Raw genomic sequence first — 27,430 nt, forward strand, 5'->3', positions numbered from 1 at the left:
AAAAGTTATCAACCTTCACCTTTTATTTTATATCTATGTTTAATTTTTTCGACCAGGAATGTCAAGTTCAATATTTTTCAGCTACACTCATTAGTGTTTTTATTCAAACACAAAAATTTCATCGACCTCAAAAATACGATACATAAGAAAGATAGAACGTATACTATTTACGCAAGAATGTAAACATTAATCTTGACGTCAATATTAGTTCTAACGTTGAATTAAATTTTGTAATCTAAGATATACTACCATTCATCAATTAGAAAAAATCAAAATCTTAAAAGCTCACATTTATCTGTACTTTCTTTTCCATAAAATCAAATCATCATCTTGTATGAAAATGTACACTCCTGATTGTTAATATTCATCTTACATATTATTGCGAATAATATTTTAAAAGTTAAAATTTCTATAATTATACAAAAATATCATTATTCCTTTTACCAAAGAATAGAGGAGTTGAATGAAATTAAAATTACGACTTGAACGACTGATTTTTTTTTAATTTTTTTGTAAAGATGAGAGGCGAGGCATTTACAATTTTAGCCCCTCGAGAATATGCAGTAATAACGATGAGAACAATAAAAACCTTGGAGAAGTTGTGAGGAAGTGAAGTGCTGGAGTATCACAATGTGCGCCAGCCTCAACAATACATCTACATCCAGCACATCGATATACACCACAATATAATGTATACAAGGATGAACAAAGGCGTCGGAAAAGCAGAAGAAAAGAGGTGGAATAATACTTGCGACATATAATCCCTTAGAAGTCGGTTCGCTTGGACTGATAGGTGTCGACTGTCACAGAACACCCTTATAATTTGAAATTTCTCCGAATGAGAAAACCTCACAAAAAAAATTACCGAGAAAAATTCAAGCTCAAAATGTCAAATGCCCAGCACAAAGGCATTGTTTATAATATTGTCTTGCGAATTTTTCCTCTTATAGCTTATAGTAAATAGCAAATAGTCTACAGTACTCTTGCTGACCCCACCCACATTATCAAAATGATAAAAAACGAAGAAAAAGCCCTATCGGACCGTCCATCCACTTCTACTTAGTTCTATTAGCGTCGTCCATCTTTCTCCCACCACAAGTCTCGTTAATACAATAACGCACTCCACCCGCCCAATGCCGGCCGCCCCCGCTGTTGATAAGGCCTCCGCCCATTCTCACACCCGAGACCTGATAAGTGATCCGCGGGCCAAGTTTCAAGTCCGACGGTCGACGGCAAAACAATGAATCGGTGCCTTTTTGAAACCTGGTGGCTGTTGAGGCCACTGAACGAGGACTTGGAGGGCCGGAGATGAAGCCCATACCATATCAGGGCTGATGTAAACCAAGTATCAGCAAAGAAAAGAAGAGAGGAGTGAGGGGATTCGGACCGGTTTGCTCCGGGTCCAGAGTGCTGTCAGCAAAAGCCTCCCACCTCTGAAACTCCTGGTTCTGGTGGCAGCTCCCTCTTCAGCACATCCCTTTGGGAAGAAAAAATGGCAGCTGGCTCTGGGTGAACTGGCACCGCTTATTGTAGGTTTAGATGGCGCGTACGAGACCATAATATTGAGTATATAACAGCATCTCTTCTTTCTTCTCCCCAATCCTTCTTGGTTTTCCTTAGCATCTCTCTCTATTAGTAGGTTCTGTCTCACTCAGAGGTGGTTGTTTATTTTCGGAAAAGAGAGAGAATGATATTGGTGGTGTACCGTGCATCACACTTATAACCGTGGCTCACACCACAGGCTTCATCTGACGACTACCAAGAGGAGTACGACGACGCGGAGACTAAGGAGAGAAAGGTGATGTTTTGATAAAAAAAGGTGTTGTCTGGGTATCTCAGCTTGGCAACATCAGAGTAACCAGGACAGAAGAGAGACGAGGGTCGCCACCCGTGAACGTTCGCACGTAGACGCCGTCCCTTCCAACGGGGTGGCATCGCTTTTGGTGGTGGTAAACGACCACGATAAAGATAATGGGCTTGTGTTGAATAAAGACAGTCCTGGTGTTGGTGAAGAGGCGTTCTGACAGCCTGCAGATCAAGCAATAACGACCTGGGTATCTCTTGGGGGCGTATCCGGCTGGTGGGACCCAATGGGTGGAGTCTCGCCTGACAACGCCCAGAGTCAGTACCCGAGTAATACGTTCTCGTTGATGTCGTCGAGTCGGTTCAGAGTGGGAAAGAAGGGTAGGAAAGAAACGCGGGGGGCGGATGTGAGTGCGAGCCATCCCGTAAACAGCGCAGGTCAGTCTGTCAGGCAACCGGTCTGTTACTCGGTCCAACCGATCGTCTGTCCGCGCGTTCACGGTTCGATCCACCCCATTCACACTCACGATTTTTTGAACACATCTTGCTCTTCTTGCTATTTAATGTCTGACCGGTCTCGTTGGCTCACTTACACACGTCACTCACATATACTGATAACAAGCCTGGGGCCGTCTGATCACCAACCTTGCTCCATGTTGCTCAGTTTGCTACCCATCAGTGCTTGATAACGTTTCGAAGTGATAGTAGGCGGTAGTGCGGCCTTTTTGATAAGGATACCTGGTGAGGATGCTCAGTTTCTTGATGAGTGATCATCAGAACCTAGCTGCTGCATCCACTCTGTGCTTATGACCCTTCAGACTGATAGAGGAGCTATGATCCTTGGTGTGCACCTCGATTAGTGTTTTAAACTCGGAAGATTAGCTGAAGTATTCGTTAGTGGAAGTGAATTGAAGTTTTATTAAAGGACTTGGTGTGATTAGTTAGGAATTGACTGACGGATCTGTGATTGGTGATTGAAGATTAGGACAGTGACCAGGAACAGTACCCTTTGCAAAATAGTTACCAGTGTAGCTGGGGATTTTGGTGGTGTCTGCGGGTATAGGTGATGTTGCTGGAGTCGCGAGGAATTGCTGCAAGGAAGAGAAACGGACTGACCCTGACTACCTACGGCGGGGTGGGTCCCGGCAGCGAGGAGGACGAGGAGGACTCATCACAGTCACTTCTCGGGGGTGGCGCTGACGGCGGGAGAATGCCGCGATGCGGCGAACCCGAGACAACTCCTGTCTCTGTGACACCTGGAGTCATTCCTGACAGATGTCCTACGAGAGATGACGGTCCTGAAGGAGATGACAGCTCCAGGTCGCCGAACAGTAGCCTCCTTAACAATTTGAATAACAACAACAGCAGTAGCAGCAGTAATTGTAACTCAAGCCGGCAATCTGCCACGGACTTCAGCATTGCTGCCATTATGGCACGGGATTCACGTCAACAACAACAGCAGGCTCATCAGCATCAACAGCAGTCCAATAGGCATCTTCAACAATCCATTGGCGGGAAGCTTCACCAGCTTGGTAAGTTATTTGTTGTTTAATATCTTAGCTTATAGTTATTAAAATTTGAGACGAGTAGTAGTTATGACCGTGTCACCAAATTGTGAGCTAGGAGGATAGATCATGAACATGATTATGATTGTTATCATATAACCGCATGAGGCATTCTAGCAATGCTATTTTCTGATTCCATTCTTGACAGATAAATTAGTTCGGAAAATATGAATTTTGAGCGTGTTCCAACTATGAACTACCAGCAGAATAAGTTGTGAATATTTCTAAATAATAAGTGAGCTGGTCTAGTAGTGGTAAGGCAACCTTTTTGAAAAGTTATTTATCAAGCAAAACTTTTGAAGCTTGAAGCTGCAAATAGCTTCTTCATCGTCCACTTGTCTTCGAGACATATATTCAAGCCACACATGATGTAAAATGACAGCGCTAATGAACCGTCTTGGTGCCACACACACCATACTGAATATATAGATAGATATATAGAACTAAACGTGTGCCAAAGAGGCTACGTGCCAACCCGTATCTCAATCTTATTAAACTCAGCTACTAGCTATTTCTTAATATTTATTTTATTCCTGTTTGGTCTTTTATTGTCAAGCCATGAATACAGTAGACTACTACTCAACAGCGCAGTTAGCCGACGATTACAATTACACTACTACTATAACCAAGGTATTGTGCATCATCCGTAATAACGACGTATATTGGTGACCAAGAATGTGCGGGAATGCAAATTGGTGAATGTTAAATCAGTAATGGTTAAAAGCTATTATCTTTATTACTAAATATATACAACCACACAGACAATCACAAGCACAGTCATGGTTAAATGTATGCATACACGTCTATTAATTCAGACATTATCAACGACAATCTGTTAGAATTAATGTTGACAGCACACTTATCATATTAATCACTAATTGACTTATATTCAAACTTTATAAATTTCAATAAAATATCCTCAATTATTATTGAAGCTAATCAACAACTTAATTATACCAAAGTCTGTTAGCCAGAAAAGACATCTGGTGGACGACGCGAAATAACTAAATCCCAGTTGAGCGTAAATGCTAATTATCAGGTTATTCAATAATAGCCAATTCTGAAAGTACGATGATTTTATTATTGACCGCAACCACAGAATTCTAACTCAGAGTTACAAGTGGATTCCATTTGCATGTGGCATGTTAGAAATCTGTAGCCACAAAAGGTCCTCTTTGCAATATGTTATTATATATTATATATGTATTTGTAATATAATAATAATAAGTATCAACGTTTTGCCGCAATTGCAATTCAGGCTGAAACGTCGAGTGGCGGTCCGCCTTCTCTTCAGTAAACGGCACTGCATATATCAGAATGGCAAGGGCAAATTATAGAATAGAACAGAGCCACGTGGATGGCTAACTATCAGCTATTAGCTATTATCCTACTCGTTTTCCGTTCAATTCACGTTTCTATGTAATTTAAACTCGATAACCTTCTATTCCTTTTCGCGGATCGCCATGACGACTAAGTGCAGCACGCGAACTTATTCTTATACCAGTTGCCAGTTACTCAATAAGTATACATTTGCCCACAATGCAAATAATAGCTTAACGGGACAAAACTATGTCATTGTTTAAGTGATGGATGTCAATGCTAAAACAACCAACATGCTGGTTATTTACGAACTCTTTCTCATACTTTACTTACTCGCTATTAACCGTCAATTAGGCATTACGTCTTACGTCTTACGTTTTGTCTCTTATCTGTGGCACATACACGTATGCTCAATTTATGACGATCAAGGTGATGAGGATACTTGTGAGGTGGTCTTCCTGTGTACTGAACAGAGACTACAGACTCTCGACAAATGACTCTTATGAAACAGCATTGTGTGGATACGGCATACATTATTCTTCAATGAATTATTATTAGCTGATGCACTTGTGACCTGGACAATAGTACTCCAGGCATCATCAACACTTTTTTTCAACAAAACGCCAGTCATTTTTCGAGATTTTGAAAGTCATTCCGTCCTTATGAATTGCCTCCACTACATACACCTTTTCTGAAGTGCCTAATGCCTAATAAAGACACTCGACTATCCAACTATAGTTGAACCTATAAAAAAATTAGTCGATCATCACAGTGACGCTTTTTCGAAATATTTAGCTATTAGGCATCTTTATAGATTAAACTTGGCACGTAATTTCGGTTAACAGCTCGACTTTTGGCAGCCAGGTGAAGAATTGAAATCCTTTTGAAACAGATTCTATAAACTAGAGTACTAACTTTAAAGTGCAGTCCAGCTAAAGTCTAGCATGAAAAGATGGCCTGGTGCCACGTGACTGTGATCTTGGCCAAGCTAGGGTGTTTTATTGCTCCGGTCCATCATTCTTACGAGCACACCATCTGTTTAAAGTCGAATCATGAGCATAGCAGTGAGTTTACTAATCTTGATGATTAAAACTTTCTAACTTGTCTAGAGTCTTGATATTTGAGTATTAAAATTAACTGAAAATATTTTTTCCCTTCGGCACTCCTATTCAGTTGTATCTTTTATGATGACATTCTTATGCGCCTTCTGAATATTCTCGTAAATAACGTCCCACGCATTTTCACACACTGACTTTTCTCCGTCTTCATCATCATCATCATCATCATCATCCTCTACTTCTTGAACCTCCACTGTTATTTATTCGTCGTCTCTCATTCTAAATAAGTTGGAGTAGGTGCCGGTCTTTGTCATCAGCAGTAACAGTGTCTGCTCTTATAACTATTACAATTTTTTATTTTCTGTTCGGTGTCCTTTGCTTTTCGTCAGTCGTTTAACACTAGCGTTGACGTTGTCGAATAAAAATACCTTCCTATGCCATAGAGAAGAGGAAGATATAGACCACACACATTAAGAAAATGAACAACCGCTCCAAGGATAGACACTTCTCTCGCCAATTAAGAGATACTTCAGTGTTGCAAATTTAGACCAATCTTTTAAGCAACCCAGCTTCTTCTCTTATTGTCATTCCTTCCCATTATTTACGTGTAAATGCATACACGCTTTTCTCCCATTCCTTCTTCTTTTTTTTTTATTTTTTCATGGCACTTTTTACGATATAATAATAAATTAAAAGCATATGCTAGAATTTTGAAATTGGTCACGCGTATGTGAAAAGAGCCTTTTCTTGGGCGGTTCATCAGCGGTGTGTCACCAAGCAGGCACGTGTGCCACTAAAGTCATTTCATCGGACATATGGGACTCAACATGCGGATCGGATCTTGAGAAAATGATACTATCAGGTATCAATTGCAGTTAATAAATATTACTTGGAGATATATAAGTAGAGCGACGGCTTCTTGACCTATGTATGTATGTATGTATGTATGTAATGGACACTATTTACGTAACGGACGTATGTACTTGGATTTGCATTGACAAAATCGGCGTTGTCGTGCACGAGCTATGAGTATGTGGCATATGCGTGTAATCAGGGTTTCACCGAGAAAAACATATGGTGATTAATAGTGTGGAAATAATATTTAAGTATATTTAAAATGCTTTAGTTTGAATTTTGATAAAAAAAAAGTTAAATGTTTTTTTAATCAATATTTGGATTGCGACAACATATTATTTGATGTCTTAATTTTTTTTTAATTTAATTTAATGAGAGTATGTATAAGTGTGTGAGCTTATTAATATGCTACGTTATTATCAAAATTATTCGCTCAAGAGTGGAATTAAATTATCATTAATTTGGATTTTATAAAAAAAAATTATGCTGAATTTTTAGCAATAAATTATAAAAATAAAGGCCGATGGTGTGATAAAATTTTTCCAGTGTAAAATAAAATTACCATTTGGTTAAATTACGGGAATTGACTAAACCCAAAATCAATAGAAGCATATAATTTATTTCTCGTTATTTATTAAGTTACTGTGAGTAAAAACACCCGATAAAGAGGTGGTGTGCCTGAAAATAGATTGAAAAGTTGATACGTGGCATGTGGATTAGAATTATTAATTATAAATAATATGTGTACGCAGAATAGGTGCATTTAAGGTTTAAACTTTTAAGTATGCTCATTCAATGGAGTCATGTTGCTTTGCAAGTAACACTTATTATAGGTGAGTTAACGATAATAAAAGCACGCATAATAACCGGTGTTAGTTAAGCCGCAGTAAGCTATATAATATACATTATATCTCTCGTCTTAGCTCTCTCTTTCCTCACTATGCAGTTTTCTAAGGCGCAGGTGCTGTTATTAATTTATCGTAATATAGTATTGAGATGTTAAAATCGCTTTATGTCTTAAGTTTAGTCTAGAATCTTGGTCAATCGTTTCTTGCGGGAAAGGAAAAATTTAACGCACTTTACTCGTCAATTTTAGCAGTAGTGGTAAAAATAATTACACTGAAAAAAAATTATTTTATTTTAGAGGAAGATTTTTTCGATCTTTAAAATTTTTGGATGATTAAATAAAATTTTTTATTGAAAAAATAATTCTTAGAAACTAAAAATAATATTAGTTTTTTTGTAAAAAATTTATCATAAATTTAAGCAGTTTTTTTTTTTATTAAAAATCGTCTTTAAGAAATAATCTGCCACAAATTAATCTATTAGACAACAATTAAAACTTCTAATGATAGATAATAAAAACACAATCCGTCAATCAGAAAAGTACTTAGAATAAATTTACCAATTAAGCTCGTTTACTCGTCTTGGCTCGACGACTTTTAACTAATGAGAATGAGAGTAAAACAACAATTGTCGTAAACCAAAGCCACAGCGTAAATTAATAATTAAACGTTTTTATCTTGAAACACCGCAAAAGACCGAAGAACTTAAGCCGCTTGAAACTCAACCAAGCTATTACCTATTACCTTGCTTCACCTTTTTATTAGTTATAGTTATAAGTAATAAGTACTGTAGCCTAACCGTCAGGCGTAGGTGTTATTACATCTTTAGCTCATACTATTTCTCCCGATATCTCTGCATTATTTCCTCTTCCTGATATTTTTCATCCTCAAGTCTACCGAGCAATTAGTCCCGCCGAGCCTAATTGCGTTCTGTTCAAGATGAAGAAAAAAAAAAAAAAAAAAAACTACCGCACTAAGTGCCAAGGAGTGAAAAAGAATCTCGATCTCAGCTTCTCTTTATCTTCAGAAGAGTTAAGTCTTTTAGATCCTGCTCTTTCTTCTTCTTATTTCTTCTTTTTAAACTTTTATTTTCGAACGGTAGCCTTCAATTCGATTCGCATTTGCTCGTATATTTCCTTCAAACTTTTTTTAACTTTATTATTTTTTTATTTTATACGCATATATATATATATATATATATATATATATATATATATCTATATATATATCTATATATGTATATGTATATAGTATTGTATATTTTCTTCTGGTGCTTATGCGAAGAGTTACTAGCCAGCAATTCAAGAAGATTATATTCAAGTACTTTTACTGTATTATACATTTATATGTATGGAAGACACTAATTAGGAGTGAGCCGTTGATATGTAACTGAGGCATGAATGAAATCTGGGTGTGTGTTTACAAGCCGCATGTGACACACACGATGTCGTATGTTATATATTTACGTATTATGTACTTGTACTATTTCTGATAAACGGAGAAGGAAAGGAAGAAAGACAAAGAGGGTTAGTATAGCGGAGTGAAGGTATGAATGAAAAAAGATGTCATGTTAGTATTAAAAAAAAAAAAAAAAAAAATTTCACTGCAATGGCTAGAAAAAAACTAAAAGTTGGCAATAAAAATCGGGGTCGAATTGCAGTGGCTCGACGACATGTGGGTGGATATGTGGAGACCACACTCTCAATTTTTTTAATTATTTTGTACTCTTATTCTTACATCAGTTAAGCTCCAGATCTCAAAATGTTTTTTACTCGCCGACAAAATTTTTTTCCTGGGTTCATTATCGCGACTGAGTCGCGCATGGTCGCGTTCGAATTATCGCTCGTAAAATTTTAACGAAAAAAGAGGGAAGCTTTGAAATATTAAGAGGCTAATTTAATTTATTTATTTATTTAGTTAAAGCAAAAAAAAATAAATAAATAAATAATAAAAATTTTTAAATGATTTAATTTAATATATTTAACTTGTAAATTTTTGTTTTACAGAAAGAGAGGCAAGTGGATCAGGAGTAAGCAGGATACCACCAGCATCTCAAGACTCGGTCGACATAGACGACGAAATAGAAGCTGATGATGCCGGAAGCACCAGTGGAAAAGCGCCATCCCCTTCAAACCCTCTCCTTCAGGAGCATTCGAATTGCGAGGAGTTAAGGCACGTCGTCTGTCACCTGGAGACAAAAGAACTCTGGGACAAGTTCAACGAGTTGGGCACCGAAATGATAATCACAAAAACCGGAAGGTAATCAATCTTGTTATTTTTCTAACAACCCTATCACTAGATTAAAACGTCAATGACTAAATCCTTGTATAAATAAATGTGTGAGCTTGCTTTGATTTAATTTTGTCTGGATATTACTCCTTAACACGAGGATAGAAGCAAAACAAAAGAAGAAAAAGCAATAAAACGACACTACCACCCGGCAGATCGATTAAGTTATATCAACCCTTTGGTCCCAGGGGTAAATTGCTCCCCGAGCCCAAGCCCGAGTTCGCTAATCGTAAGCACCAGTACATTTGGTATAGTACCTAATTCATCAATGTCTCTACTCAGGGAATGTCAACGTCAACAAGCGGCGACTCTTTCTCATTAACAGCCTTGATCCGTGAATTTCTCTCTCCCTTTACACTATCCAGCTGAGCGACCAGAAACTACACCAGAGACTTCTATCCACAGGGGGCGAGATAAAGAGCTAACTGTTTGCTGGACTACTTGCTGGTTCAACCTCCTCAGCAAATTCAATCACGGCTGGCTCTAGCTTTCGCTATTTTTAGCTTATCATTTAGTCATAAATTAAATTTGAATTATAAGAATTTTTGTGAATCGGTAAAAGTAAATGCTGAAACAACAATTGATAAAGTAATTCAAAAATTTTCTGCAGTAATGAGTTCAAGGGTTAGTAAGTGAAGTCGTTGAAGAATAGCTAGTGGAAGTCGACGCGGGTGACGGTTGCCTAATTGGCCGCTGCACCCTCAACTTCTCTCCAAGTTTGCATTGACTACACCACCAGCTTAATGGACAAAGTACCTACGAATAAGAAAGCCAAGAACGAGGAGCAGCAAAAGACGTAAAGTAAAAGAAAGAAGAAGAAGAAGTTACTTCACCCGGCTGAACACTTACTCGGGCGTCAGTAATTAGATCTATGTCGCAGTTCCTTTTCACCCGTCAACTTATGCCTTCATTTGCCATCCACTTTCAAGAATACGCTCCTTCACTTCCTTTATTCATTCGAATTGGAACATTTTTTTATCGTACTGTTAGTTTGAAATTGGTCAAATTGATTGAAATTTTAAATAATGTTATGTAATATTGAATCAAAAAAATTGATCGGATGAAAAGAGACTGAGTTTCGAATCAAATTAATTGAGTTTACCTGAAATTTTAGGGCCAATTTTTAAATAAATTAACAAATTGAGGTCTTTAAATGTTAGTTCGCTAAATTTTGATGCATATTTATTATGATCCATTTAGATCTAGTCTAACCCAATTTCAAATCGAACTAATTGAACTTTTGCTGCGAATTATGATGTATTAACAGATTAATGTAACATCAAACATTAGTTTTTAATCAATTACATCAACTACATGCTACCTACAACCAACTCTGGAAAATCATGCACCAGAAGTTGAAGTAGCACTTCCCCTTCTTTCACTTATTAATCTTAATTGCAAATAAATCTCCCTATATATCTGTTTGTCGCCGCTGTCGCGTTAAATTAATTAACAAAGAAGATTTTGATAAATAAAAAGCATTAGTCACAATATGTAGAGTGCGGAGTATGCATTCACTGGATGAATGCATACATTTATGTATAACGATTGGGTATAAGGAATAATATAAGAAGGATAGAGAAGAGGGACGAAGACGAAGAAAAGATAAGATCGGCGGGTTGTCCACCGTATATACGTTTTAGTGATCAAACAGCAGGAGACCAGACACGGTATTAATGTTATTTTCATTCCTTGGAGCCGAAACATTTACGTTTTAAATTGTGTATATCCATATACACAAGCTGTGTAGGCCTACATCTACATTGTACATATATGTTTATTCACACACAACTAGCCACCAGTTGTAAGTCGTAAGTGGGCAAGCAGTGGCGAGAAGTGTGATTGTGATCATTCTCAAACAAAAAACTATCTTTTTGGACGAAATAATATGTTTGTCCTGGGTTCTGATGTAGGTGTGGTTAATGTCAGCCAATTGATTAAGGCACATGTGTACCACACTCCCTTGCATGTATACAATATCTTTAAACTTTGGGTGTTTGGGTCTTTGAGTCTTCCTAACAAGTTAACCAGGTAACCAGTAGCTTGCAATGAGATTTAATCAGCGCTTATGTTTCAATGTCCTGGAATAATTATTCATGTACTGGACAGTAGGATTTTTTTTATTTAAACTAAAAAATTTTATTATTATTTATTTATTTTTTTTTTTATTTCATTTATTCAATTTTTATGTCAAGGCAAATACCCGAACTCAGAAGTTTAATCATTTTATTATTATTTTTTGTAGAAATTTTCCTTATTTCTCTAAATTTCATGAATTAATATTTGATACATGACGGGAACATCGACTTAAATGCATTATTATGATTGTACTATAACGGATCTGTGATTTGTTCTGTTACAGGAGGATGTTTCCGACCTGTCGAGTGTCTTTCAACGGACTAAGACCTGACGGTCGGTATGCTGTGTTGATGGACATTGTACCGGTTGATAAAAAAAGATATAGATACGCCTACCACAGGAGCTCGTGGCTGGTGGCTGGAAAAGCAGACCCTCCAGCGCCGGCGAGGCTCTATGTTCATCCCGACTCTCCTTTCACGGGAGAACAATTGAGGAAGCAGATTGTTTCTTTTGAAAAAGTTAAGCTTACTAACAATGAAATGGACCGACATGGACATGTAAGTTTTTTTCTACTTCAGAAATAATTAAAAAAAAAGTGTGAATAGAGGCCCATTTTTTATTTAAATTTTCGCGCCGTTTTCTGTTCAGATGATAAAAATGCAGCGCTTGCGCTAAGAGTATAAATCTAATTAATGTCGTCTTGAAAACTGACCTCTATTTACAAAAAGGTACAGAGTCGGAAAAGAATAGAAATTTTTTTGTTAATTATAAATAATTGATATTGAATTAGGCAGCCATATTTAATATGTCTTCGTTTAAAGTCATTCTGAAAATAATTAAAAAAAAATGGGCTTGATATTTGAAAGATTCTGGGGGCTAGAGTGTTTACAAGGAGGAAATTATATATTTACATATTATATTCTTTATATATTTGTAAAATCACAAGTTGAGGAGAAACAAGCGTTTGTTTTAAAAGAAAATGTTTATAAAATTGTTAACATTACCAAAAAATACTTACCGTCTGATGAATGATCATTCTCTTTGTTCTCAAGCCCACAATGGGCGTCATTTAAAAAATTGCCGAACAATGAATATTTTGACTTTGGTTGGTTATTTTCCTTTTAGTTGGGTTTATTATTTCAAGATAGTTTATCGGGTAAACTGTCATAATATTTAAAAAGTGTAGCTTAACAACATTTGAAAATGAAATGGAAAATGAAAAAAAAAAAAATTTTATGATTTAGTGATAAGATTTATTATTGGAAATTGTTTAACCGGGTGGATAAATAATGGGGTATTGTAAATTTCAGGATATATATTTATGAACAGGAGGTACTGCTCCAAGAATAAGCTCGTAAATATTTAAGTCGAGCTTCAACAATTTATTAATCCTAGTCGGACGATTTATATCGGATGATTTAATGATCAGACGACATTTAATTTTCGTGTATTTTCGATCTCCGTACAATAGCTTATTTCGCGATCGTTGACATTATTAATTCACTTTAATTCATTTCGAGAGTCTGCAGACTGTCTGACTCAATATTAGATCGATATTTCTTTTTATTATGTTAACTAAAAAAAAAAAAATTTTTTTTTACAAAATTAATAAACAAGATTGAATATTAAACGTAAATATTAATTTATGATTTTTGATTTGATTTTAAATAAAACAGCTGGTATTAAATTCAATGCACAAGTACCAGCCGCGAATCCACCTGGTGAAACGACCGGACTCAGGTGCCAAGGACCCAATAGAGGATCTTGAACGCGAGCCACACAAGACCTTCGTATTCCCGGAGGCCATTTTCACCGCCGTCACCGCCTATCAGAATCAGCTCGTAAGTCTCATTTTTATTTACACGCTATTTATTTTTATTTTTATTATTATTTCACATGTCTCTTTGCTACCGTTCAAGTTATTATCATTATGATTTTTATGTTATTTATTCCGGTTTTAACTTTTATTTCTTAAGTATTATAATCACCGACAAATTAACAACTTTAGTCTTTAAATGTTTCGTGTCAAAAATTATTTTATGAATTTGCTTGTTAAGAACTCAAACAAAAAATATTGTCAAACATTTTTACTCATAATATCATCAGAATTTCCTAATATGACCTGAAATGTTCATAAATGACTGAATCTTATAATTTAATATGTTCATATATGGTCTGCTATGAAAATTGGTCATATTGGACCATATATGGCTTGATAGTGATTTATCCATCTTGATAAGCCTACACCAGGCCTTAAATGATTATGTATGCCTGTAAACAATTTTTCGAAAAAATTTAGTATTAAAATTTTCCGACAGATTGCGCATCATCGCCAAGTTATCTCGTTACTAGAGAGTTAATTTTCAGGAGTTAAGTTTTAAAGTAAATATTATTTTCTAACCCTTCTAAGAAGATTATTCGAGATCGGTTTTTGATTTATTCAATTGTTAAACAGGTTTTTTGTTTAATAAAATATATTAGTTGACGTCAAAATTTCTGTACATAATAAAAAATTGAAAAATTATCTCTTTATCTCATATATATCCTGATATGGCCATAGAAAAATTTTTCGCAGACAGGTTATGGGCCCATACCAAAAAAATAATCAAATTAAAATTGTCCATAAGCAATAATATCTCCATCAAAATCGTTTATTTATTGAAAGTGTTTGCTAACATTTCATTTATATTTTTTAAATTCACATAAAATTTAAAACTAGCCTCATTAATACCCAAAATGAATATAAACTCCTTAGTACCTTAAACAGAAACTTCTCCACTTACTTGAACGTTCTCCGAACCGTATACAGCACCTATAGCCTTCACACAAGATGAAACGAAAGAATTAATTCGCCTCGGCCACTCCAGGCAAGACGTTGACGAAAGAGTTATATGCTCCTGCTTGAATTTTTATTAAATATATTTTTGATCCTTCATTTAATATATATTTCTTTTCCACACACATGTACACACATATATATATATATATATATATATATATATATATATATATATATATATATATATATATATATATATACTTCATACATATGTACAGTCATTTTTAATTCCTCTTCCGAGTCCAAGACGTTTAAATTGATTTTTTGCGATAATCTTTAAATGCATGCGATTTATCTTTTACGGATTGTTATTTATTATAATTATATTTTTGTTGCGAAATTAAAAAAAAAAAAAGTAAACGTTTTTTTATCACTCTGGTCATTATCACTCAAAACGTCAAAGTATTTTCTTGTTTTATAAAATATTGAAAACATATATATATGTTTTTTTAAAAATGCTTCTTTAGACAGCAGAGCTCCAAATTACCATATTTCATTATGGTCGTTTAGAATGGTAGCATCTTGGGTGGTCTGATGCACATCACGACTAATGTTGCATTCTCGGCGACGTATGTCATATTTACTAAAAAATATTCAAAGAATGTTGTGTGTATATATATGTCCGGCACACATGCTGGGTCAACGATTATTTTTCAAAATTTTTCCAACTCTTTCTTCGCCTTCTCCTTCTTCCATTGAGCCACTGTGCTCAAAACCTATAAATAGGTGGAAAAAAAAAAAATTTGAAAAATAATAAATGGTGAGCTTTTCATTCATCACGATAAAAAAAATAGGTGAAAATATATTTTCAAATACTTATGGACTAGCACGGGTGGTCTTACTTCCTCTCACGACGTGTTTCGTGACGTTTATACGACGACAACAGCCCTAGCTGTTGATGATGATGATGAGGTGCGAAGAGATGCCCCAGCAATTACCCAGGGTTTCTTGCTCTTGGTCGCGCTTCGTTCTCGCACCACTTTCTTCCTCACTTTTCACGTCTGTTCACTACTCCGTACTGTCATTATCGTCTTCTCATTCTCATTCTCGAACAGTCTGTTAATCTTATTTTGATTTATTTATAACTATCATCCAAATCCATATTTATGAAATTTTATTTTCCTATTTATGTATTCAATTTTTTTAATATCATTGCGACTTTTTGTGATCAAAAATTTTTGAAAATTAAATTTTTTTTGTAATTATTAAGTATCACACTCCTATATTTTTTTAAAAATTTTTTATTTAATTGAAATATAATTAATATTTAAAAATATATTTTTTATTTATTCTATTTCACGGCAATTCTATAATAATGATAAAAAATATTTGAGAAAATACATTTTTAATTAATTATAAAGCCTTTAATATGTTAAAAAAATTTTTTTTGGAAAAAAAATGTCAAAAATTTTATTGATTTTAATATTTCAATTTTATGAATAGTCAATTCTTAAAAATTATTTTTTAACTCTACATATTTATTATTTTTATTTTTAGATTTATCACACTAAAATTAAAAAAATAATTCATTAATTATCATAATATTTATAAAAAAAAAAAAAAACTGCTAAAATATCGATTAAAAAACAAAAAGAGTAAAAACCGACAAGTGACATTTTGAAACACATGCAAGCGTTGTTTGTCAACCCAAATAACTGCTGTCTATCACACTCGACACATCCGCGTCTAAAATTTCTAATATGTACTATCTAGCTATGTATTCCTTTTTTTTTTTTTTTTTTTTAATGACAATGACGTTTACCCAAAAAAATAATTTATTGTGTACCTTCAACAACAACCCATAAATATATACAAATTAGTAAATTCCCCGTCATATATCCATGTATTATATATCCTTAGAACATTTTTATATCCAGCGAAAATAGATTGATGGAATAATCCTGAAGAATTTTGACATGATCGCCGGCAGCAATTCGCACGTCGGCATTTCTTGTGTCTGTTCACTCGCCGAAACGATCAAGTGGCCAGTCGTTTAACTGGATATTTTTTGGACTTTTTTAAATATTCGTACAGCTATACTATATATATATGCTATAAGAAGGAGACAAGAAACCCGGTCCAAAAAATAAGAACAAGAGTTGAACAAAAAATAAGAGAAAGGTTCTGTTGGTTGCAGTTACTTTTTGCTTCCTTCCTCTTGTTCACCACACGCACATTTACTGAATCTCATAACGACCTTTTGCGACCGACAATAATCCTTCTTGCTCTACTCGCGCCACGTCATAATTCATAACTTAACTGCTCTCTTTCTTTCTTGTTCTGGTATGGACCATATTTTAAATTTACAATACTACTCAACTCATATTTATTCTTATTTTATTATAAATTTTATAAAGTTACGTATTTTTGTAACTGATCAGTGAAGTAAAGGCTTTTTTGTACAAAATCTTAATTTTTTATTTCAAAAAATTTTTTTCAAGAAATATTTCAATTTTAATTTAAAAAGAAAAAAATTTCATTACTTTTGGAGTAAATTTTTTGATGTAATTTTTCCAGAGATCATTTAAACAAAAAAAATACTATTTTTTTACTTTCTTACGAAAAAAGTTACGTACCATGCTAAAATATTTTTCCTATTTTTAATTTTGATCCGAAAGGAAGTATTCATTCACTAAATCTTAAATATCGTTAAATTAAATAAAATAGAATACGAGCATTGACTATCTTAAACCGACTATTCAATAAATTTAATAGCGATCAAAATACATATAAAAATAATTTAATTCATAAATTTTAATTTTGCGGTGAGATATTTAAAGGAAAATTAAGATATGAGTCCTAAGATTAAGACTTCTCTATTGAATCCAAGCATATGAATATCCAATCATTTTATCTAACTATACTTCCACTCAATTTACTTCACTCTGAATAGATTCATCGTTTGATTTTAATTTCATCTGAAGTTATAATTACAAAAGAAGTTAAAATAAAATCGTGTAGATAACAAATTGATTTTTCAGTTCCGAAATTAATTTCAATCTCATGAAATTAAATTAACAATGCATAATTTATAAATGTATTAATTTAAATAAATTTCTTTCCAAAACACCGGACAATTAGAGATAAACTGGCTGGCAGCCAATATCTTCTTAGTCGAGCTATTAAATTGATATTTTTTGGCGAATCGCCTTGGGTGCTAAATTAATCACCTGTAGCGCCTCTTTGTCATCTTGAATACACTGTATGCACTAAAGTATTATGCACTGTAGATATATTAGGTATATTACATCTTTAGATGTCTGCTTATGACTATTTGTCTATCAACCGATGGTAGTTTCAACAATCACCAAGATCTACTATTTAGTTTCAAAACCAAACTAATAACTCGCTTCTATTTTAAATTCATCATTTATTTGTGTCCTTTTATATTTTTCATTACTCACGCATAATTAGTGTCTTATCCCACGTTTTTAATTTTGGTAAATGTATAAATATATTAATAAAATATTAACCAATAAAAATTCAAAAATTGCATAAAAAGAAACTTTAAAACCCTTTTAGATTAAGTATTCTATTGAAATTCAAAAGAACCGAAACGTCTGCTGCTAATCCGCAACTTTCAACTCCAACATCACAAAAACTTACTCTCGTTTAGACTCTACTCTTTCTATCGCGTGCGATAACTATTTATCACCCATAAAAGAGTAAATACTAAAAACTTATATTATATTATAGCTTATATTTCCATATCAATCGTCAATAGAAAGCTGTCACCCAGTACCCGGTTCTGCTTAAAAAATGATGTAGCGGCGATTACGATACAAATAAAAATGTGGGGCGCATTAGCAAACCGCACGTAGCAATACATAACTTGTCGTACGTCACCAGTGCGTGTTCCTGCACATGAAAAGGGGGCTTAAAGGAGGAGCCGATGGTTTTAGTCGCTGCAGGCGTCGGCGGTCCACGAAAGAAAACATAAATAATCAAGTTAAAATGAGACAGGAGGCACTTTTGGTTTTTGAGCCACACAAGACGGCTACCCTATACTATATTAACTGATACATTACTCATAACTCTTAACATCTCACATTAAGTCTAACACCTATCGCCAAAACGTTTTGGGACGATCTACACAAGAATGAAAAATTTCCGTAAAAAATTTCCATATGTGGTTATGTATGGCCATACCAGGCTAAGTTTGAAAATAGAAAAATGATTAATACATTTTTCAATTTTTTTTTTTTTTTGAAATGTGTGCGTTAATCAATATGTTTTACTAAAAAAATTGGTTTCGTAATTGATGAAGTTAAAAATTAATGTCAGATAATTTTTTTTGAAGAGTCAGAAAATTTATTTTCATTGTAGAATTAAAAACCTCGAACTTAACTGTCTTCTAGCGAGATGGTTCAGCAACCATGCGCCACCTGTTGGCGATTTTTAGAATTAACTTTAATTGAAAATTTATATGTGAGTATATATGATCATTTAAGACCTGATATAGGCATATTAATGTCGAGTGTAAACTTATTTCTTATAAGAAAAATTTAAAAAAATCTAAAACATGTCAATAACTGTGTTTTGAAAAAAAGAGCAGCGAATATATGATCAAATGAAGACATATATGGCCATATTAGAAAATCCTTAACGAAATTTTAAAATTTTCACAATAATTCTTAAAAATAAATTAAAAAGGCCACATTTATGAATGTATAACGTGCAATATGTAAATAACGAGTGATTCAAGGGCTTTAAAAAAATAAACAAGTGCTACTGTGGTGGTTAATAAAATGCAGTATCATTGCTACTTGGAACTTGCTACATTAGCGGCCACTCGAATAATTCAAAAGTAAGAGCAAGAGTGAAAAAAAATAAAACTATGTGATATGACATCTTTAAGGATCTGGTTTAAATGTAGAGAGAATAAAATGTATATGTGTCCACTCCCCGTTTGTGTTATTGTGGCCACCGTGGTTGAAAACTGAGAAATGAAACGACTTATGCCGGTGGCCGTTGCAAACTTACTCCCTCAATGAGCGTGTCTCTATTAAATCTATTATTAGAAACCTTAGTAGTGCAATTCTCTTTATTCTCTGTTGGTGTAGTGGTGCTGTATATTATCATTATTGTTAGAAATATATATAATGGTGAACGAGTTTACGAGGCATATCCCTTGCATTTAATTTCAATTAAATGACACAACTTAATTTACATTATTATTTGACAGGAAACATTCCTGGTTTTACGTTTGCTTTCATTAGTTTTTATGGATTTTGGCTGGGAACTAAATTTCCACTTTTTTTTATGTTTCTTTAAAATCAAAAATCATTTTTTTCTTTAATAGAATTTTCAAAAATTTTTTTTCTAATTGATAATTTTAAAAATAAAAATTTAATCATTTTTTTAAAGGATTTTATGATAATAGTGCTAATTAAATAAATGTGTGATGTGATCACAGTCACCAAGGAAAGAGTTGTATTTAGCAATGTCAACGTAACCATAAAAAGCGCGTAATTCTTTCCGTGACTTTGTACACGGTTAAAAGGGTGTGTAAATCCAGTTCAGAACTAAGTTTTATCCTAGCTTCAACATTTAGCACGTTACTTATTTTTTTTTCTTTTTTACCATAAATCTATGGCCTCACATCTTGCAATCATCAAAGGCAAAACCATTTAGTTTAAAAGTAAGAATAAGTAAAGACTAACTCTAACTTCAGACTGACTTTTGAAACTGTTGGCGGTCTAGGTTGAAAAATGTGCGCTTCAAATGTTAAGACATTAACTCACGGTTAGCTGTTCGATCGTAAATGCCCGGAATGATCTGTTTCTCCATAATTTATTATTCTTGATCAAATGTCGTCGTCAGCGAGGTGTCATGTGAATCATTAATCATTTTTCTAAGGTTCCATATGGAAATAACGTATGATTATTATTGTTATTTAAAAAAAAATTTTTTATATTATTGGAACCTTCCTAATCGTTTAATTTGACGTTTTTTTTTTTTTTTTTTTTTTTTTTTTTAACTAAAAATTAAAATTACAATGTTTTACCAACAATTTCTGCCATTTTTTAATTTTTTTCAATTAACAATAAAAATTATAGCAAAAATTCAATAAATAGTACAAAAACAATTTGAAAATCCAAGTCAGGAGTTAAAAAAATTTTTTTTGCTATAAATTTTTCCTTAGAAAAAAATTCAAAACGGCAGTTTATGTTGTGGAATAATTTTAGGGTAATTATTGTTAGAATGTTTGTACTTACATATTCTTTTTATGATATATTTTCGGAACGCCTGAGGAAGGTTTAATAAAAAAAATTTTTCAGTAAATTCCGAATTATTAATTTAAGAAAATGAGAAAAATTATTACTAAAATGCTCTGATTAAATTTTCAATAAAACTGACGTCAAATTAAAGAGTCTGAAACCCTTTAATATTAAAAAATTAATATTACGAATTTAAAATTAATTATTCTTGAGTATAGTAACTATGAATTATTATCATTATTATTTACGTATAAGATATGGGTACATATATTATATTCAAAAGTTATAAAGCGTGGCTACAAGTCGTAGGCAAGTGGGCCAGATGTTTGGCTAATGATGTCAGCGGAATCGTAACTAAAACCTCCGGCAATGGCAACGGCAATATAAGTATAAGTATAAGTATACTACACTAGACTGAGTTAGTTTTGTGTGTTTTACCCGCGTCTTTGAAGAAAAGAGTCTTATTACCCAGATCCAGACGTACGGCAACAACGTTGAGGGTAAAAGGCTGCACGTGCTTAGTTTATATTCCTAGTCTCTTCATACTGCCAAAATAAGAGGGAGAGAGAGAGAGAGAGTGATAGAGGTTTTGTGAAGCCGCGAAACCAGAGGGTAATTGGACCACCCATAAAATGCATTTCTCTTCCTCATTTACCACATTTTCCTTCCGACACATTTCTAACACCATCAGACCGCCAAGAGGAAGGAAATTAAGGACCCAACGCTAACACTCTAAACACCCGTATTAGTAGTACTTTGTTGAAATAACAAATTTTAGGATGATCGGAAAATTTTGTCAAAAGGGATTTTTATTAATGTTTTTACCAGAAACTGTTACTAATTTTGACTTATTATGTCTTTTTTTCTTCTCAAGTTACATTGGGGATACTAATGTATTTGTTGGATTTCATCAGTTGGATTTTAACACCAACGATAAAATTTTTTCTTTCAGTATATTTACAACCTAGTCATTAATTTTTTTATTCAAATTTTTATTGATTAAATTTAAATTTAAATATTTCAAATATAAACAGTTATATTGTCACAATAGTCCAGTTTTTGTACCTTACTTTAAAGCTTTCAGAATTTTAAATTAAGCAATTTGACCATTTTAGGTATTTTTTATCAGATTAGGTCACAATAAAAAATAATATAAAAAAACTAAATGAAATAACCCAGTTAAAAATCTTTAGTAATTTTTAGATATTTTTGTATTATAAATTCGAGCCTGACATTAGTTCATGTGAGAAGAGAAGGCGCCTGGCGGAGATTCCGGTACTAAATAAGACTCTAAAATCAGTGAATTATAATTTTAATTAACAAAGATTCCTTTTACTCAATATTTTTCATCAACCATCAAAAACTTAAATTTAATTTTACCAAACTTTGATTTTATTTTTATTTCCAAAAGAATTTCTTAATTTAAAAAATTTTCAAGTTTCAAAATTTTTCCTCTTGCATCAAATTAATTCTTTTATAAGTGTACAAAACAAAATTTCAATCATAATTTTCTCTCACATTCAACAAATAATTTTAATTAAAATTCGTAGAAACTGAATTGAAATTCCGCTGAAAAAGTTGAAGAATATTCCCCTAAAAGTACTCAAAGTTCCACTTAAAAATTACAGACTACTTAGGGCCGAAAATCCCTCGTCTACAATGATATCTTATGGAAGAGTAGCTGTCAAAAGAGACATGCCACCGTATTCCGCCGTCGGGTTTTATTTATCCATCTTGACACTTCTGGATGATTACATCAGAGCAAATGATTAATGAAACCCGACGCGGTGTTCGTTCACTATATACACACATATATAATATATACCAATGGAACACATTACATCTCAAGATCACACAATTAGTCATACACGTCTCCGTATCTGGATAATCCAACTCTAAAAATACAAAATAATGATAATCAAAAATGATAATCTTTTAGCATCAATGAAAATAGACAGCAGAGCAATTCAAAATTTTCCTGAGCAGAAATCTTTAGACAATTCAATCTGGTAATGTTTGCTGTCAGTGCCTACGAATTAACACATATCTCACCCACGCATTATCATCAGAATGATTATGTGTAGTATAAACTAACACATGGAACCAATACGAAAAGTATTAATGGTATGGCATAGTGTTGCCTCTGGCGGCCGGTTTAGTGATTCAAGGCCACCTGTACATCCGCCGTGCGTGTTGGGTGGGCTGTGGGGTAACAAGCAACACCGTGGGGTCCCTTGTCGCGCACTAGAGACTTAGGGTAAGTTTGCCAAGTCTTTAAGAGCTGGTTATTCGCACACTCACCTATATGGCTTTGTTTTAGTCTTTCGAAGCTCATATGTATGGATTGCAATGTTATATATTTATTTCTCGTGAGTGTTCGACGTCGTATAACTCGACACCGCAACACCAATACTGACACCAGGGCATTACTATTACAATATACGTACGTGGAAACAAGGCGCACTAAGAAATATTACTTGGTTTGAGAAAATTTTACTCTTGTTTTGAAATATTTACTCTGAAAAATAAAATTTATTAGATGTTTCATTTTTTTTTTACAATTTTTTGATAGAAAAACCAAAAATGTTTTCCATTTTTTTGTTAGTTTGAAAAATGTCTAAAATTTAGGCTTCTAGATCAGAATTCTTTCTTAAGAAGGAAATTTTGGAATCAAGTAAAATTTACTTAAGCAAAAAAAAAAAATGTTTAGATTCAAGAATTTTTCCTATGCATATATTTAGATCATAAAGGCTCTAAAATTTCCCTCTTATATCAAGTTAATTTTTTTTTTTTAGTGTGGTTTGAAGTGATTCGAGAAATTCTTTAATCAAATTAAATTAAAATTACTTTAAGGTCATGAATTGAAATGTAAGGTCGGATATGAAGGTATCTGATGTAATACGTCCTAATAAAATTTCATATGGCTGTATAAGGTCATATATGTTCAGATATAATTTTTCGACGAAAGTTAGTATTAAAAATCTCCGACAGATGGCGTGTGATTGTTGAACCTTCTCGCTTCAATAAAAAAAAAGTTTTATAAATTTTATTGGATACAGTGAAGGTTACTAACTAAGTTTTAATTTATTTTTCTCGTTAAGAAACTTTACTTTGAATCAAAGATTCAAAATTCTTAAAAAGAAAAATAATTTCTTGAAGAAAAAAATCGTGAGACTGATTATGGTAATTAAGCCATACTTAAACTTTTCCGCTTTCAGATTGAAGTATAGATCTATCTATATCTCCGACACTACCAGAGGCCTGATATAAATAGAGGAGATAAAAGGCCAATAAAAATGTAGATATAGATATAGAGAATAGAGCGGTGTATAAAAAAGATATAAAGGGGTATTAACTAGAGTGTAATCGTGATTACGATATATCTATGACAGGGCTAAAGAGATTTGTTGCACTTGGTAATAATTGAAACGATCGAGCAATCTCAATTCACCCTATTACATTGTATATTTGTATGTGTCTGTCTATCAGGACAAGGAAATCTTGGTATCCTAATTTCCACTTTGTGATTTTGTTTTGTCGGGTGTCGTGTACCCTGCCTCTAATTTTACGAGCCGTTGACTTCCGATCGATTTTAGGGATGGGCATTAATGTGAACGTGTTTCAATGTATTGCTTTGGATTCATTTGATTATTATGTGAGAAAATCAAGAAAGGCTCCTTTAAAAATTTTTAATGCAACTTTTTTATCAAAAATTTAGCAAAATTTCTATCAAAAAAATTTTTTTTGAAGCTTTAATAAAATTATAAAAAATTTTTTTTGATTTTGTAAATTTTATGTTTAACTTAAAATTATATTTTTTCCAAAAAATAACCGATCAATTGGTTTTATTTTCACAGAAAAAATTTTTCTTATCGCCATTATTATTATTTTTATATTTATTATCGTTGGTGTGGGTGTATAGAAGATTTCTATGAGGCGTTGGATCGTAGTTTTGAGCGATACGGATCGTTGATTTAGTCGCGACGCAGTTCTACAATACAATTCCGGGACGAATTTCCATTCGACAAGCTACCCGACGATAACGAGGACCCTCCAAGGACGAGAAATCAGCTTCATCTTTTTATGTGCTGTGTCAATGTATATGTATGTAGTGTATAGAGACTTGAGAGAATTGCACGGGCAATAAAACGCGACGATTTTATTTCTATTTTACCCTCCCTATTTTAAGGCTGCTTTATTTTGCTGGTAGTATTTTTTCTCGAGTGTGCAAGCCAGTTGGTAATGTCAATCAATCTTTTTACTGCTTTCAGATAACGAAACTGAAGATAGACAGTAATCCGTTCGCAAAGGGCTTCCGGGACTCTTCACGTCTCACGGATTTCGAGAGGTGAGTCTTAGTCTCATTATTGACAGAATTACTTTTATTTTATTTTTATTTTTATTTTCATTTGAATTTTTCAAATTAATTTAAAACTAGCCTCTCCGTGTTAATTATAAAATTTTACAATATTTTATGAATAGAACTCTCCTGAATTATTTAAAATTTTTTGCATTTCACTATTAAAAAAAAAAAAAAAAAAAAAAAAATCACATTTAAATAAAAAAAGTCCCGTGATTTTTCCAACAAAAAATTTGAAAACCAAAAGCATAATCGAGCAGTTTTCCTTTCAGGGAGACGATGGAGTCAATGTTGGCGGAGCAGCAGTCGATGAGATTTCCCCACCGATTTCCCTTCGAGATGGAGCAGCTTCAAAGCGGCACGAACAACTTGAGCCTGGAGGAAAAAGCTCTCTGGGCAGCGAGATCGCAGATTCTCCTAAGAGCTGCTGCAGCCGCGGCAGTGGGTCCTTACGCCCAGCTGGTAAGTCCAGCTCTGGTGTACCCAAGTGCCTCAACAGTCGCCGGATCTAGCCACCAGCAGCAGCAACACCAGCAACAACAACAGCAGCAACAGTTAGGTCACCTCTGGTGGGCCTCATCTCTGGGACCAACGCTTTTCGCGGCGGCCCACCACCACCAACAGCAGCAACTCGCGGCCTCCAGTTCCCAGCAAAGTCCTCCCCCAGGTCCCGCAGCCCCGCGGCCGATCTACCCCTCGGCTCTCGCGCTAGCTCATCACAGATTTTCCCCATATCAGACTGGCATCGCCGGACGAAAACCTTCCGTCCCTTCAGCACCTTCTCCCTCAGCTTCCAGGAGAGCTACGCCTTCACCCACCGATAGTCTTTACCGCGAAGCACAGGATTTATCACCCTCGTAGTCATCGACTATCTTGTAAATCATCACATCATTTTCATCTTTATTGTCATTGTCATTGGTTTATTTGTTTTGTAATTAAATGTTAAATTAAAAAAGCTCACAGTTGAAAATTTTGTGATACGTTCGAAAGATTTATTAATTTTTTAAGAATATTAAATTAGTCAACAAAAAAATGTTTGTTATTGTTTATCAGTCCGTAAAAAAATTTTTTAATGTAGCCATATGCTTTTATGTAATTTTTTTACGAAAGTTAGTATTTGAAATTTCCGACAGATGGCGCATGATTGCCGAATCGTCTCGCTACAAGAGAATTAAGTTTGAGATACTTATGTTCTAACGTGAAAACCAATTTCTTAACTCTCTTAAGAAGCTCATCTGACGATGATTTTTAATTTTATCAATTGCTAAACTAATTTTTGTGTGATAAAATATGTTAATTATAAAAACGTACTAAAAAATATTCAACTGACTAAAAATAAATTACCAGAGAAAAAAATGTTTAATTTAAAAAATTGACACTTAGTGTATGAATAAATTGATTTATTTTGTTATTTTAAATACTTTATTTATAATAAAATTGAGATGTGAGTTATGTGCAAATATAAAGTCTCAATTGTGTATAATAAGCTGTATTATATTTAATATCAATGGTGATTAATTTTTATTATTATTATCATTATTATTATTAATATAAATATTATTGTTATTATTGTTATTTATGTTTTTTTCTCTTTATTATTATTATTATAATAATTATTATTTTTATTATTACTATTATTATCATTATTGATTATTTGAAGATAACAGAATGTTGTCCGTACCTGAGAATTGTTAATAACGTACCGAGATGTAATCTGTAGAGAGATAATTTATATGTAGATTATTGGCAATTCTCAGCATACTTTATATATATAAATAATTATTGCTATTACGGAAGTATAGTGTAGAGTTGAATGTTATTAATTAATTGGATGATTAATTAATTATGTATTGTTAAACTGCTTGTGTTTTCGAAACGAAAAAAAAAAACTGTATTAGCTATTTCGATGGATCGCTATATGCAAGCTGTTTTACCCATGTAAATAAACTCCCGTGGACGAAAATAAACAACTAAAACTCTTGTACTGAGCAAATGTTTCTTTTTTTTTTCATCATTAAAAAATTTTTTTTTTCACCTTTTCTTCATTATAAAATTACATTTTTATTGAAAAAAAAAAAAAAAAAAAAATCTTGTATCAATTTCTTAAAAAACATTACGAAAAGTATGCCATTGCATTTCTTAATTATTTTCATATTAGTAACATTTATTCAACATCATATTTATTATTATTATGAT

At 33.3% G+C, this 27,430-nt stretch overlaps 1 protein-coding gene across 2 annotated transcripts; it reads left to right on the plus strand.

Moving 5' to 3' along the window:
• Window positions 1–2,291: 2,291 nt before the first annotated feature.
• On the plus strand, window positions 2,292–27,217 carry LOC141535803 (uncharacterized). 2 transcript variants are annotated; one of them, XM_074255935.1, is made up of 6 exons: window positions 2,292–3,335; window positions 9,453–9,705; window positions 12,098–12,371; window positions 13,491–13,655; window positions 25,146–25,222; window positions 25,495–27,217. In XM_074255935.1, the coding sequence occupies exons 1-6, from the start codon at window positions 2,870–2,872 to the stop codon at window positions 26,093–26,095; spliced, it is 1,836 nt and encodes a 611-aa protein (XP_074112036.1). In that variant the 5' UTR covers window positions 2,292–2,869; the 3' UTR covers window positions 26,096–27,217. The 2 variants fall into 2 exon arrangements, with proteins under 2 accessions (XP_074112036.1, XP_074112037.1); XM_074255936.1 differs by having other exon boundaries at window positions 25,507–27,217.
• Window positions 27,218–27,430: the final 213 nt, after the last annotated feature.

This window comes from Cotesia typhae, unplaced genomic scaffold (genome assembly GCF_013202065.1).
Source record: "Cotesia typhae breed Kobodo isofemale line unplaced genomic scaffold, CoteBio_Ctyphae scaffold_152, whole genome shotgun sequence".
NCBI lineage: Eukaryota > Metazoa > Arthropoda > Insecta > Hymenoptera > Braconidae > Cotesia > Cotesia typhae.

Coding starts and splice junctions, on each gene's coding strand:
- LOC141535803 (XM_074255935.1), top strand. CDS start 2,870: ATGTTGCTGGAGTCGCGAGGAATTGCTGCAAGGAAGAGAAACGGACTG. Junction 3,336..9,452: donor CGGGAAGCTTCACCAGCTTG/GTAAGTTATTTG, acceptor TTTGTTTTACAG/AAAGAGAGGCAAGTGGATCA. Junction 12,372..13,490: donor AAATGGACCGACATGGACAT/GTAAGTTTTTTT, acceptor TAAATAAAACAG/CTGGTATTAAATTCAATGCA.